We start from the raw sequence: 15,238 nt of genomic DNA on the forward strand, positions 1-15,238 counted from the left end.
ATGACTTTTCATTTTTCCCTTGCTTGTCCTGCTCTAGCCTCAGTGGCTTCATTTCACAAGGCCTTTTCACTTGGCTTGCTATTTCTGCTACTGGAGCCACTCTTACTTAAATATATGCATGGCTGACCCTTTCTTGTGATTCAGGTCTCAAGTCCTGTGACCCTCTTGTCACTTGCTATTTTGCCCTATTTTATTCAGAGTTCTTACCAGTCTGAAATTACCTTGTATATTTTTTGTCTTCACCAATATTGCTTTGCTTAGAAAGGTGGCTGGTACATCATAAGTGCTCAGTAGATGTTGAAACAAGTCCCTAAATGAGCACCAGGTCTTACCAGACCAGTAAGATTATTTTTCAGTTATGCAGCAGACCGTCCTCTCCACTGAAGAGTCAGACGTGGCCGGAACCTACTCAAAGCACTTGCCTCTCCAGTGAATTCATGTACAGCTTTATCGGACTTGAGGTCCAATAACCTAGGAGCACTTCAGCTTGTGTGATACAGTCTCCCCATCTCCACCCTGCTTCCCATTCCATTCTTCCTCTGGCACTTCCTCTCTATGTCCTAACGTCATGGTAGCTCAAATCCTGCCTAAGTTTTAGTAATTTACCGTACGAATCATTGCGTCTCCATGTCATCTAGAGGTTTCTTCTAAGAAACCAGGATTGAGCGCAGTCAATTCTCTTGAGAATTTTTCATGTCAGTAAAGTTCAACATCTTAATGTCTACAAAATAGTAAAGATGTACCATAATAACTTAAAGGTTACATGTTTTAATAGTTCAAATTCAATGGAATTATTAATTTAGCTGCCTGTTTTTGAGACGAAGGTGGAGGCAAATGGATGTAACTGTTCAGGATGGAGCAACAGAATGGGGAATTGAAAATGCAGACCAAGGGGAAATATTTCTCTTGTAGGAACCTTATGTTTTACAGCTGAATATTTTTGGACAAACAGTGGTTCTGTTGAGTTACATGTGGGTCTCACACTAGGGGGATTCCTGAAGAAAAAGAATCACTGGAGGAAGAACATTCTCAGATAGGCTTAGCTTTTCTTTGCTTAGCTATAGGAATGCACAGTGTGACAGTGTCACCTAGATCAGTGTGACTTTAAAATTAACAGAGTTCTTGGAGAAACAAATGAGGCATTAACAAATTTACCTGTGGAAACAAGGCCGGAGTATGCATCTAAATGATAGCTAATGAACAGTAACCATACTTCATAGGTTGAATCACTTTATATAATTAATGAGAGAATGGAACTTGGTCAAGTGGAAAAGAACTGGTTAAAGTTTACAGATGTGTGTAGAAATAGTATTTTTTTAATCTCTCCAATAACCCAGTGGAGATGGGTAGTATCTACATTATACATATGGGAAACTATTTTAGAGGTTAAATGACTTGTCTAATGAGTTTGGCTTCAAAGAAATAGTTGGGACAGTAAGTGTGTGGTCTGTAGGTTATATTGCCTGGGTTTGAACAGATTTGGTGGGGAGGAATCAAATAATTGATGAAATGGGCTTAACTCATACGAAGCACTTAATATTAGCTAGTGTTATGTATTTATCAGTGATTTCCCAACTTTGGGATTTGGTGGAAAAATAGATTAAAAAGGCAGGGGGGGTTAGGTGGGGGTCGGTGGCAAGACTGAGTGGTCTGCCTCTAATTTTGCCAAGTGAGGCTATGAAAACATCTACCAGCACAACATTCATGAAAGAAAGTTCATTTTAAAATCCAAGTTGGTAGTGAAGGGCATAGTGTCAGGACTGTTCTTTAAATTGAATAAAACTTCATAAAAGACTCAGTATAATTCTTATTTTTCTTATTTCACCATGAAGTAGGAACTAGATGTTCTAGAAGTCTCTCTGCAGTTCTGAAATATTTTGATTCTAATATTCATACTCTCCCCTAGTCCTCCCTGTTTCTACACTTTCCCCCATCCGATTTAGAAATACTGTTGACAATCCATAATTAAGTGAATTTTTACCTAAGGAACCTGTGAAGGACTGCTCTAAGAAATCATAAAGACTACAGTCGAATAAAATTGGACTTGTTGAAACAGTGGGCACTGTAAGAAAGTAGCACAAACAGTAATATATGATCATTCATCTAACAAGTACTGTAGTAGGCCCTGGGCGTATGAACAAGCGAACACAAGTATTGGGTTGGCCAAAAAGTGCCTTCGGTTTTTAAGTAAAAATAAAAGACACAGTCTTCATTTTCACCAAGAACTTCATTGAACAACGTATTCACCCTTTTGTTCCACTACCTTCTGCCATTTTTCAGGCAACTTTGTAATTCCATCTTCCCAAAACTTTTTATCTTTTTGAGCAAAGAACTGTTCCAGGTGCCTTTTACAGTCTTCCAGGGAATTGGAGTTTTTTTCATTAAGAGAATTTTGTAAAGACCGAAATAAATGGAAATCCGAAGATGCAACATCTGGTGAATACGGCAGATGAATCAGAACTTCTCAGCCAAGCTGTAACAGGTTTTGCCTGATATCAAAGAAACATGCGGTCTAGCGGGCTTCCCTGGTGGCGCAGTGGTTGAGAGTCTGCCTGCTAATGCAGGGAACACGGGTTCGTGCCCTGGTCTGTGAAAGATCTCTACATGCCGCGGAGCGGCTGGGCCCGTGAGCCATGGCCGCTGAGCCTGCGCGTCTGGAGCCTGTGCTCTGCAACGGGAGAGGCCACAACAGTGAGAGGCCCGCGTACCGCAAAACAAAAAAAAAAGAAACATGTGGTCTTGCATTATCCTGATGGAAGATTACGCGTTTTCTGTTGACTAATTCTGGACGCTTTTCGTCGAGTGCTGCTTTAAGTTGGTCTAACTAGTACTTGTTGGAATTAATCGTTTGGTTTTCCGGAAGCAGCTCATAATAGAAAACTCCCTTCCAATCCCACCATATCACCTTCTTTGGATGAAGACCGGCCTTTGGTGTGGTTGGTGGTATTTCATTTCACTTGCCCCACGATCTCTTCCATTCCACATAATTGTACAGTATCCACTTTTCATCGCCTGTCACAATTTGTTTTAAAAATGGAACATTTTCATTACGTTTAAGTAGAGAATCGCATGCAGAAATATGGTCAAGAAGGTTTTTTTTTGCTTAACTTACATGGAAACTGAACATCAAAGCGATCAACATAACCAAGCTGGTGCAAATGATTTTCAGTGCTTGATTTGGATATTTTGAGTATGCCAGCTACCTCCCACATGGTTGATTTTTCTCATTTAATGTCTCGATTTGATCACTATCAACTTCAACTGGTCTACCCCACTGTGGAGCATAGACCAGGGAGAAATTCACAAACTACTTTTGACACGTTCCATCAGTCACAGCACCGTCTCCACACACTGCACAAATCTTTTTTTGCATTTCAGTTGCATTTTACCTTTCTTGAAATAATAAAGCATATTATGCCGAAAATGTTGCTTTTTTTCTTCCATCTTCAATATTAAAATGGGTATACAAAAGTTCACCAATTTTGATGCCTTTGTTTTGTTTTTCTTTTTTGTTTGTTTGTTTTTTTGCAGTACGCGGGCCTCTCACCACTGTGGCCTCTCCCATTGCGGAGCACAGGCTCCAGACGCGCAGGCCCAGCGGCCATGGCTCACGGGCCCAGCCGCTCCGCAGCATGTGGGATCCTCCTGGACCGGGACACGATCCCGCGTCCCCTGCATCGGCAGGCGGACTCCCAACCACTGCGCCACCAGGGAAGTCCCTTGATGTCTTTTTTTAAATGCATGCTGATAGGACAGCTGTCACATACAACCTAAAAAAACCTGTTTTTTTAAAATAAATTAATTTTGGCTGCGTTGGGTCTTTGTTGCTGTGCGCGGGCTTTCTTTAGTTGCGGCAAGCGGGGGTTACTCTTCGTTGCAGTGTGTGGGCTCTAGGTGCGCAGGCTTCGGTAGCTGTGGCACGCGGGCTTAGTAGTTGTGGCTCACGGGCTCTAGAGTGCAGGCTCAGTAGTTGTGGTGCACGGGCTTAGTTGCTCCGGGGCACGTGGGATCTTCCCGGACCAGGGCTCGCACTCATGTCCCCTGCATTGGCAGGCGGATTCTTAATCACTGCGCCACCAGGGAAGTCCCACAAAATTGTTTTGCATTAAGTTAAAGACAATTAAGTGCTACTAGAGCCATCTTACGGAAAAAACTGAATGAACATTTTGGCCAACCCAATAGTTCATACCCTTTGGCCTTTAACTTTTGGATTATTCCTGTTTCCCAGGCCAGGTATGTTCTTGAAGTTTCAAGATAAATATGACATATTCTTAGAGCTTTAATTTTCACTGAAGGAGAAGTGGGGGTGGGAAGATAAGTAATTTATCCGGTAACTTTTTATTTAAAAATATATCCACAAAAAGGAATGGCATGCAAAATGGGTTAAAAAAATACAATAAAGACAGTTTTACTCTTGTAAGAGCCAGTTTGGTCTTTAGCTCCAGATTGCATGCATAGTTTCTCTGCCTCTAGGCTGGTGATTCTTTGCATTTAGCTTGCATAAACATCATCTGAGGAAATCTGTTAAGAATACAGATTCCAAGGTCCTAGAGATTCTTATTTATTTATTTATTTATTTATTTTTGGCTGTGTTTGGTCTTCGTTTCTGTGCGAGGGCTTTCTCTAGTTGTGGCAAGCGCGGGCCACTCTTCTTCCTCCCCAGTTGCGGAGCACAGTCTCCGGACGCGCAGGCTCAGCGGCCATGGCTCACGGACCCAGCCGCTCTGCGGCATGTGGGATCTTCCCGGACCGGGGCACGAACCCGCATCCCCTGCATCAGCAGGCGGACTCTCAACCACTGCACCACCAGGGAAGCCCAGGGGCCACTCTTCATCGCGGTGCATGGGCCTCTCACTGTCGCGGCCTCTGTTGTTGCGGAGCACAGGCTACAGACGTGCAGGCTCAGTAGTTGTGGCTCACGGGCCTAGTTGTATCCGCGGCATGAGGGATCTTCCCAGACCAGGGGTCGAACCTGTAACCCCTGCATTGGCAGGCAGATTCTCAACCACTTCGCCGCCAGGGAAGCCCGGTCCTAGAGATTCTGATTCAGTAGAGCTGTGGTGAAGCCTAGAATCTGTTTCAGGAAAAAAACTTTTGGGAGATTCCAATGTAGTAGTGGTCCAAAGAGCTGAGAGGCCTTACCTTAAGGATGGATACTTTAGAAGTTTCAGAAAGCAATAAATTTAAAAGGGAAGTTCACAAAGTGAAACTTAGCAACATTTCATTAAAAAAAACCTCACTTTTTGCATTCCATCCCTAGTGTCTCTGAATGCTGCCAATTTGACATACGTTCAAACTGTAGAGATTAATTCCAGATTAGCACTGTGCAACAGGCCAGTTTTAGAAAAAATCCTTGAGAAATTCTTGTCAGATATATTGCAAAAATGTTTGCTAGAGAAGGCTGTCCTGCTTCTGGTTTTCCAACTAAGTTAGGATCTCACAGCTTTTTTTGGTTTATTTTAATACATTTACATTATCCATGAATGCATAATGAATGGCTTGGAATCTGGCTTAGAGTTGTTATCTGCCTCTAAAAAATAGAATTCCATTTATTGTCTTTGTATCTTTTAGGGATTTCGGGCCTCTCCAGCCAAAGATCACCAGGAATAAATTTGGGTTTACTGACTTGCTGCAATAAGGGAGAATACTCACCAGGGGAACTGTGAGATGTCTCAGTTAGAGGGTGTCAGAAATGACATAGGATTTGGGCTTGTGTTTGGTGATTTGGGGAAAGTTCAAGGAAGTGGGCCATTGCTCTGCATTGATGTTGGCAGGAAGGGGTGATAATTCCGACAGGGCATTTTAATTCTTATCTAAAATACAAGAAGAATGGGGTGAGGCTAAAACTGACAAGTAAAGAAGTGACAGTCACTTATAACAGCCAGGATTAGGGGGCTGTTTGGTCATTTTTGTGGTTTGGACAATGTTCATTTTTTGTGTTCAGACGTGATTACAAGGGGTCTTGTTTTTGTTGATTTATCAGGGGCACAACGGCCTTGGCTGATGTTGGTGTTCTGTGAAATTGTTTTACGTTCTACTGGGGAACACGGTGGTCTAGCTGTGAATGCTAGGCCAGCTCGGGGCTTTCAGGGTGAAGACAGAAATAGGTAAAATGCTATTATATAAATGAATGGGATGTAGACACTTTCAAAATGTTTGGCAATGGCTTTGTGCTGACAAGGCTGAGAGGCAGCTATGTGTGGGGGGAAAAGACTGGGATTACCTTTCCTATGTAGCCTATAATTGCTGTGTGAAGCTGACAGTAACATTCGTAGCTTCCATTTGTTGAGCACCTACTATGTGCCATGATGTGTGTTGTACGAGATGCTTTACACATGTACAGCACCTTTGCAAGTCAAATCTATTTTGAACATCCCCATTTTACAGGCAGTAACATTCCTGGAACCAGCTAGTCATTAGGTGGAATTGTTGGTGTATTGAGTTGGACCCGTTTGGAGTCTGCTCCATTACACCAGGATGCCTCTGTTCATAACTTTGGTGTCTGTATAGAGCAAGGGAGATACAGTACATACTTGGCAGGATTGTTCTGGGATTCAAATGCTATCATCTCTCTGAAAGTACCTAGCATAGTAACCGGCTCATGGTAAACAAGCCATAACTAAGAGAGTTCCTTCTTTCAGCAGAGTGGAGCTGTCTCTGACCATGAGTACAGAGTTGATTAGTAGCCTGTGTTGAGTGACTCCAGATAACTTTAACCTCCTGCTCACAAAAAAAGCCTGAAAAAATTCTTAGTATCACAGAATGAGAATTTTAGAGCTCCAAGATGTTGTTAAGGGACTTCCCTGGTGGCGCAGTGGTTAAGAATCCGCCTGCCAACGCAGGGAACACAGGTTCGAGCCCTGGTCAGGGAAGATCCCACATGTCGCGGAGCAACTAAGCCCGTGCGCCATAACTACTGAGCCTGCGAGCCACAACTACTGAAGCCTGCCCACCTAGTGGCCATGCTCTGCAACAAAAGAAGCCACCGCAATGAGAAGCCCATGCACCGCAACGAAGAGTAGCCCCCATTTGCCGCAACTAGAGAAAGCCTGCACGCAGCAACGAAGACCCAACACAGCCAAAAACAAATAAATAATTTAAAAAAAAAAGATGTTGTCAAGGTGCTTTCTTACAGATAAGGAAAATGAAGCTTAGAAGGGCAGTTGATGGCCCAGTGTCACATTAATCGCTGCCGGAGCAAAGTTGAGACCCCAGTTCTTCCCACTCCTAGGCCCCCTGGTTTTTCTGGCCACAGAGTTGCTTCTCTTCAGGAAGCCAAGCGTAGAAGTCACATGGCACCGGGCCCCAGTTTGCTGGTTGGCCGCCCTTACCAGGCTAAGGGATCACCGCTCCCGTTTCAGGTGTGGGATCCTCGAGCTCTGGTCCCAGGCAGTAATTGGAAGGATCCTCTCCCTTCTTGTTCTGTAATCCTACGGTGAAAAGTCTCCAAATGCTTTTATTCAGTACAGTCAGTAACTTAAGGGTTTCACCACTAGTTCTGGCAGCATGGTTTGCGGGAGTTAGTACGCGAGTTCCGCACCTGGTGGAGAAGACCGAGGAATGCGCGCAACGGATTTTCCTGGCAGAGAAAAGGACGCGGGATCCCGCCTCCGCGGCCCGGCTGGGGGCTCCGCCCCCAGAGCGGAGAGGGCGGGGCGTGCGGCGTGCGCGGAAGCAGGAAGGGCAGAGCTAGGGCAGGCGGGCTGGCGGGCGCGCGGGGCCGGACCTTGCGGTGGCGGTCGTACCATGTCGGCGCACCAGCGAGGCACGGAGCTCGGTAAGGGCCCGCGGTCGCTCTCTCCCCTCTCCGTTGCTCCGGTCCCCTGTCTCTTCGAGCCTCGCGCCGCCCGGTTCCCTGGCCAGGGGTCCCTGGGCGCGTGCTCCCCGGGGCGGGAGGCGTAGGCTTGGGGGCCGCACCTGGGAGACACAGCCCCTGCGCACGTGGACCCCGCAAACCTTGACTCTCAAGCCTTATATTTATAAGCGGAAGGAATAGGAATGGATTAGACTTTCATCTTCCAACTCATTAGCTCACCTGGTTGCGAAGAACAGCAACAACAAAAAACCCCCAAAGACCCCCCAGACAAACCAGATGAAAACCTCCCTTCCACGCTCCTAATAGAATTATCTTGTGCGATTTAATGCCGGGTTTCCATAGGTAATTGTTAACACAGCCGTATCCCCAGAGTGATCGTGCTGTTGGAAAAGTTGTCTCTGGACTATGTAACTTAATGTAAATTGTGTGATTTTTAGAAGTACAGCGACTTCTAAAAGTGCTTGGATTATTTCCTCATTTATTTCATTTCATTGATGTTCTAAAATATTTCTGGCAAGAAAACTTAGTTTTGATTTCCCAAAATGTGAAAAATCCGCAATTCAAACATAGCAAAACCATGATGGAGCCAAAGGTTAAGGATCTCAGTTTAAGTATTATAGCTTGCATATCGGTATCCTGGATCTTCAGTTTAGCTCTGTGACTTTGGGCAAATAACTTAATCACTCTGTGCTTAAATGTCTTAATCTGTAAAATGATTTTAATAGCACTTACCTCATAAATTGGTTTGGAGATTAAATGAGAGGATGTTAATTGTTTGGCACATTGTGAGTATATAGTAAGTATATAATAGTTTACTAGGTACTCACAATGTACCAAGTAAGTATGTACAGTAATAGTGTTAAAAGGTGAATTCTGTTTTTAGGGGCCAGTTTTGAGAAAATTAGCTATAAATTGTATGTAAGTCATACGGGTACGCTTTTTTCTTTAAAAGTGACTGTTCTAACTAGAGTCTAGGCTTCATGAGATGGTCCAGAACTTTTGTCGAATGGTAAGAGCTTGTCTTTATAAAGGCAGGTGATTTCCTCACCGAACTGATTCACCTTTACTCACTGCCCTTTAGCAGGTTATATTTTAAACTCTAGTTCTATCTTTGGAATGTGGACTTTAGTAATAAAGGAGTTCCCTAGATTGGAAGATCCAGAAAGATGATGGATGGGGGATAGGGATGGGCTGTGGGTCTTAGTCATCTTGGTATCTTCAGGGTATGGCTGCGTGACTTTGTTCGCCATTTGATGCACTGTTATTTCCCCAAAACGTAGCAGTTTATTTTTCTTTCAAGAAACACAAACCTTTTTCTTTCTTTTTCTTATTGAGGTATAGTTGACATAGAACTTTTTTTTACTTTATTTGCAAGAATTAGAATCACATCCATTCATTTGTTGAAAAGTAACAGTATAGACAAAAATCAATTGCTGTGTAGAATAATAGTAAACGTGATTTTTATGCAGCTATTTAAATGATCATAGTTTTGTTTTATTCTCTTTGTTTAAATAACATCAGATATATTTCTAGGGTGTTTTTCCTTCACTGGTATTAATCATTAATCCAGACAGAGATTTGACCTAAAATAAATTATTTGGAATATTTATGTACTAGGAAAAAAAATCATTCGGTATTAATTTATGCAGTTTATTAGTTGATGCCTTTTATAGAGTTTTCTAATTAAAAGTCTTTTAAAATAAACACTAACTTTTTTAAAGAAATAAACTTTTATTCCCTTATTATGAAGGAATTCATGTTTATTGTAAAAATTTTAGAAAATACAGTTGGAACAAAAAAACTAAAATTATTACTGATACAGTCACTAATTTATATTGTAGTGCATGTATATTTCTTGTTAATAGACTTTTTTTTTTTAATAAATAGGTTCATTTGAGACTGAATCTGACCCTCATGATAAAACCTTCAAGGAAAACATTCTTTTATGGACCCATTGGACATGAGAAAGAAAGAACAGACCCTCTAATGTTCATTTTTATGTCAGTGTTTAGTGATCAATCCTATCTGTTTAAGATATTTTCTACTTAAAACATTAATTTCTGATTTTCTCCAACTTATACATAAAGCTAAAAACCTCTTTTTCTTTGGGCAGTGTTTGCCATTAAGTGAGTAGGTGACAGCTGTGTCCTCCTATGGAGAAGGCTTGACCAGTTTGGAATCAGAAGGAAAAAGAACCCTAAATCTGGTCTAGCTCCAGCCTGGGGCTTTGGCCAGGCTACTTGCTTTCTTTGAACAGTAGATCAGCGGTTCTCAGAGTGTGGTTCTGGGACCTACAGCATTAACATTAGGTGACAGCTGTGTCCTCCTATGGAGAAGGCTTGACCAGTTTGGAATCAGAAGGAAAAAGAACCCTAAATCTGGTCTAGCTCCAGCCTGGGGCTTTGGCCAGGCTACTTGCTTTCTTTGAACAGTAGATCAGCGGTTCTCAGAGTGTGGTTCTGGGACGTACAGCATTAACATTAGGTGACAGCTCATTAGAAATGCAAATTCTCAGGCCACATTGATCTCTTAATGAGTCAGAAACTCTGGGGGTGGGCCCTGGCATTCTGGTGGTTTTAAAGTGGTTCTGAAATGCACTCAGATTTGAGAACCACTGGCTTAAAGATCTTTAGGGCTCTATGGAGTGCTTCTGGCCCTTTGCCTTCTATTAAAATGGACCGATGATGTTCTTTTCCTTATCCTGCTAGATGCCTGTTAAGTTTTGCCTAAAATGTAGGTGCAGCAGGGGCAGTGATCTTTCTTTTTTTCATTGATGTATCCCAGGCAGTTAGGATAGTGTCTGGCACACGGAAGGCCCACAAACATGCCTGCTGAATGCAGGAGTGAATTTAGAACTGCCCCTTGCTTGGGAGCACTGGGGTGTCCACCTGGGCCCTTGTGTATGGACAGGTGCTGTGCAGTCTCTACCTTCTCCCTCTTTTCTGAATAACGTTACAATTCAATTTTTTTACTTCTGTCTTTAAAGAGAGATCTCAAGAGGCTTACGAAGGATGTTGGCAGTGTGGCTTCCTTTCAAATGTGATTTTCTTTGGAGGCATCTGGAAAATGGGGGTGTTTGTATTAGGTGACTTCTAAGGGTCTCTGCTTTGTATCTGTCTGTATATCTGTAAGGTCTTGTGTTCACAAAGGAAATTTACAAAGATATCTGAAAAACAAAAAAACTAACTGAAAACTGATTTTTAACTGGGACGGGATGGGGACAATTCTACGAATTTCCTGTGTTGCAGTAAAAAGAGATTGTTTTAGGCATATATCCACAGTTGGAATGATCAGGGACCATGATTACTGAGGAATGTTTTGCTCTGTAGGGGCATTTTTTGTAATCCAAGTCAGAACAAACAGAAGGGGCAGTTTATTTGCTTAAAATACAGATAAACGAGATCAGTTCTGGATTAGTTGCCAAACCAAGAAGGAAGACGGGATTTTGTATTTTACAAAGCACTGTTATTCATCCAAAAAGTAGTTATTGAGTACCGATCGTCAACTGGGTAGTATTACCCTGGGCTCTGGGGATACAAGATGGACAAGGGTAGTCCCTGTCTTCACAGAGCTAGGTCCGATCCCTAGCTGGGCATCAAGCCAAAACTACAGTTAAAATAAGTGCAAATGTGATATGCAGTTACTTTGCATTTATTTTTGTCTATTTAATAAATTAGATAGTTGTGCCTAAACTGTACCTTAAATGAGTTGCCATAACAGAGTTCTGGCCGTCTTGGCCTTGTAACTTTTATTTTCCCTTTAAGAACTTCGATGAGAATCAAAATGTAAGTAGCTCATTTCTGCCACTTGTGCTAAGGCAGAACTTTGGTGTAGAATGCTTCTGATTTTGGTGATGGTGATTTTTCCACTGCAAAGTTATCTTAGAAAAGTTAAAAAAAATTTTTTTTGACTGGAATCTTAAACTTTAAAGTTAGGCAAAGCATGGTTTGCTTGCACAATAATTCTTTATTTAACACTAGACACTATGCCTAGTTGCTGGGTATAATGATGGTGGTTACCATAGAGCTTTAGTTTTGTGCCAGGTACTATACTGAGTGCTTTTTGCATTATCTCATTTAGTCTTCACAACAGCCCTGTGAAGATTTTATTATGATCTCTGTTCTACAGATGTGCAAACTGAGGTATAGAGAGTTTGAAGTAACTTGCCAAAAGCCAGTTAGGCAGAGCTAACGTGGCAGAGCCAGAATTCACACGTAGATGGTTTGGTGCTAACACTACGTGCTTCACCACTGCAATTGGTCTATATGTGCTGCCTGGGGCACTCGATCTGTGATGTAAGGGAAGGCAAGTCGATAGCTAGTGAATAATTTTACTGTGAATTTCTTAGCTTTGATTTGCCTGTGTCTGTGTGAAAGATTTTTGTTTTATTACCATAACCTGTATCTTTTTTTTTAACTTTTTATTTTATATTGGAGTATAGTTGGTTAACAATGTTGTGTTAGTTTCAGGTGTACAGCAAAGTGATTCAGTTTTTTTATATATATATACATATATATATATACATGTATCTATTCTTTTTCAAATTCTTTTCCCATTTAGGTTGTTACATAATATTGAGCAGAGTTCCCTGTGCTATACAGTAGGTCTTGTTGCATAACCCACATCTTAACCATTGCAATTTGTTTGGGGGAAGATGAAGTTTATCCTGAGGGAGAATGGAAATATCCAAACTTTGGTGGATTATGAGAGTAAGCTTAGATGTAACTGAATAAGAAATTTTCTGGGCTGGCATCTTAAAGCCAGCCTTCCTCTGGGATTTCTTCAGGTAGGTGTGCTGATGTGCCTCAGAGCATCATGGGGTGGGGACCTGGGAGTGAGCTCCAAGCGGTCAGGGTTTTTTTTTTGTCGGTTGGTTTGTTTTCTTTTTCTTGTCTCTCTGTATTTTTGAAAACCCCAGCTCTCACACTCTAGTCTTTGGGCTTACTTTGGCTTCCTGGGTTTAAAAAACACTCCTGTCTCTTGATGTGATCTTTAGGTGTAGAAAGAAAAAGAAAGAGAGAGAGAGAGAGAGAGAGAAAGAAAGGAAGATGGAGAAAAATTTTGATAATTATCTTTTGTTGATTTGAGGTAACTTTTTTGTCTTTGTTTTTTGTCTTTTTTTGGTTTGTTTTTTTTGGATTTCTAATTTTGGGACCTCTTTTTATAGTTTCCTGAGAACTGGAATCTCTTTAGTTATAAACAAGGCAGTTTAAGGAGTCTATAGATTTCAGGTGAGAAACAACGTGAATTACCTTTCCAGAATCCCTTTTGTTGTTTATTTTTTGAGAGACAGAAGGGCATTGAAGATTAGGTAAGAATAGAATTAAAAATTATTAGATTTCTGCAGGGGATTTCCCAAGTGGAGTTAACTGGAGATTTCTTCTTAACTGTAAAATTGATTTGTGCCATATTTTAAATTAGTGTGGATTTTATATCTGAATCCAATGTTTTTTCTCTTTAATACTTAGTATATGTATATTTCTTTAGGTTTACTGTGATACTTTTGCAAACATTACCTCTTTTAATTCTCCCAGTAATCCTTTGGGGTAAGTTGTTATTTTCGCTTCATAGGTAATGATTCAAATCCAGAACATCTGACTACAAGTTCTTTATTGTTTGCTTTATGCCATAGCTGCCTCTGTGTGTATGTGTAATATTCTAGGTACTAGGGAAGAAAGATAATATGAAAATAATTATTTTTATGTAATTCTGATCTTATACATGAATTTATTATCTTCCACTGAGTACAGGTATCCCACTGCACTTGGTTACCTTACGCCACTTCACTTATGAAATGCCTGCATTAGTACCTGTTTTCACTAAAGGAAAGAAATTCAAAAGAATTTTTGCTTTTACGAAAAGTTACTAGACCTACTAATATAGGTCTTCCATAAAAGCGAAATGGCATAATGAGAACTTTCGGAAAGTGGGTGACACTTTTCACTTTGTGCCAGTTCGGCTGACCAAAGGTTTCCTAGGAGCTCTCTACTTTCAGATAGTAGGGGAAACCTGTATTGATTATAAACCAGAATAACAAGTTTTTTGCTGTATTTTTTTTTTTTTAACTTTAAAGCAGTGTCAAACTTTTAGGGAAGTTATAAGTGCAGTAGAAAGAACTTTTTCCTTTGAACCACCTGAGGAACACGGTTGACTGACATGATGCACCACCACCCCTGGATACTTGAGTATTTCCTATGGGTAAGGACAGTTTCCTCAAAGGCTGCAACAACCCTGCAGTCCTCAAAGTGAGACATTTAACGTGGACACATTATTACCATCCAGTCCACCAACTTCATTCACGTTTGGCCAGTTGTCCAAACAATGTTTTTTATTTCAAAAAGATCCGTTTCACAATCATATGTTGCCTTTAATTGTCTGTCTTTTTAGCCTTCAGGCTGAAATGACTGCTCAGTGTTTCATTGACTTTTGCAGCATACGGGCCAGTTATTTTATAGGATGTTCCTCCGTTTCTGTTTGCACTGTTTTTTCCGTGGTTAGATTCAGATTTTGCATCTCTGGCAGGAATTTCACAGAAATGATGCTGTGTTCTTCTCACTGTATCCTGTTAGGTAGCACATGATATTGACTTGTCTCATTATTGATAGTGTTCATTGTGATTATTCGATTAAGGTGCTGTCTCCTAGGCTTCACCACTGTAAAGTTACTTTTAACCTTTGTAATTCATGTGTATTTTGTGTGGTGGTACTTTGAAACTATTTAAGTACCCTGTTTCTCTGCAGATTTTCAATTTATTTATGTTTGTCTATATTAGTATATATTTGAGGTTTCCTATTTTTTCCAAATGGGTTGTAATTGTTACTATTATTATTTAATATTCAAATTGTTTAGATTTTGCTAAGGGGAGCCCCTTCATCCTAGCTTCTCTCTCTTTCTGACGTGTACCATTATTTTTGAAGTACTTCATTCTTTTTTGGCTTAACAAGGTGTCCCAGGCTTATCTTATACTTCCCCTGCCCCAGCACTAGAGTCAGCTCTTTCTCCAAGGAATGTTTCTTTCGGAGGATAATGGTATTTAGATGCCATGATCTGGGCGGTAGGTATGCGTATGGTGACTGGAATGTCTCTGCTCCGAATCCCCTTACTTGGTAGAGCTAGAGAATGTGTACACACACACAACACCCACACGTTTACTTCTGTAGCTGTCTGCTTATCATCTGTCTATATCTCTCTATATAGTGAAAACCAGGAGTCAGACTGATTCCTCCAATTCCAGTACAATACCACGGATTTGTTCCATTTTTCTCTCTTTGCATATTTGAAACCCTTCACGTGCTGGGCTGTACATACTCCACGGCCAGTAGACATTCTTCTGGACTTACTCAGGTTCTGACACTCTGAGTTGGGTACCTTCATCCAGCCTGGGCTCCAACTGCTTGCGTCAGGCTGCTGCCCACATTGATA

At 41.3% G+C, this 15,238-nt stretch overlaps 1 protein-coding gene across 4 annotated transcripts in view; it reads left to right on the forward strand.

Moving 5' to 3' along the window:
* The first annotated feature begins 7,664 nt into the window (after nucleotides 1-7,664).
* Nucleotides 7,665-15,238, forward strand: part of DERA (deoxyribose-phosphate aldolase) — a 138,040-nt gene continuing 130,466 nt past the window's right edge. For all 4 annotated transcript variants that reach the window (XR_016394877.1, XR_002645153.3, XM_089920353.1 and 1 more), the window contains exon 1: nucleotides 7,665-7,777. Coding sequence is in view for 2 of the 4 variants with exons in the window: in XM_089920353.1 (XP_089776479.1) it covers nucleotides 7,747-7,777 (31 nt within the window). In the remaining 2 variants the exon portion in view is untranslated. The remainder of the gene's footprint in view (nucleotides 7,778-15,238) is intronic.

This window comes from Delphinapterus leucas, chromosome 11 (genome assembly GCF_059928025.1).
Source record: "Delphinapterus leucas isolate spDelLeu-1000000601 "Yukka" chromosome 11, BTC_Dleu_Yukka2, whole genome shotgun sequence".
Lineage (NCBI taxonomy): Eukaryota > Metazoa > Chordata > Mammalia > Artiodactyla > Monodontidae > Delphinapterus > Delphinapterus leucas.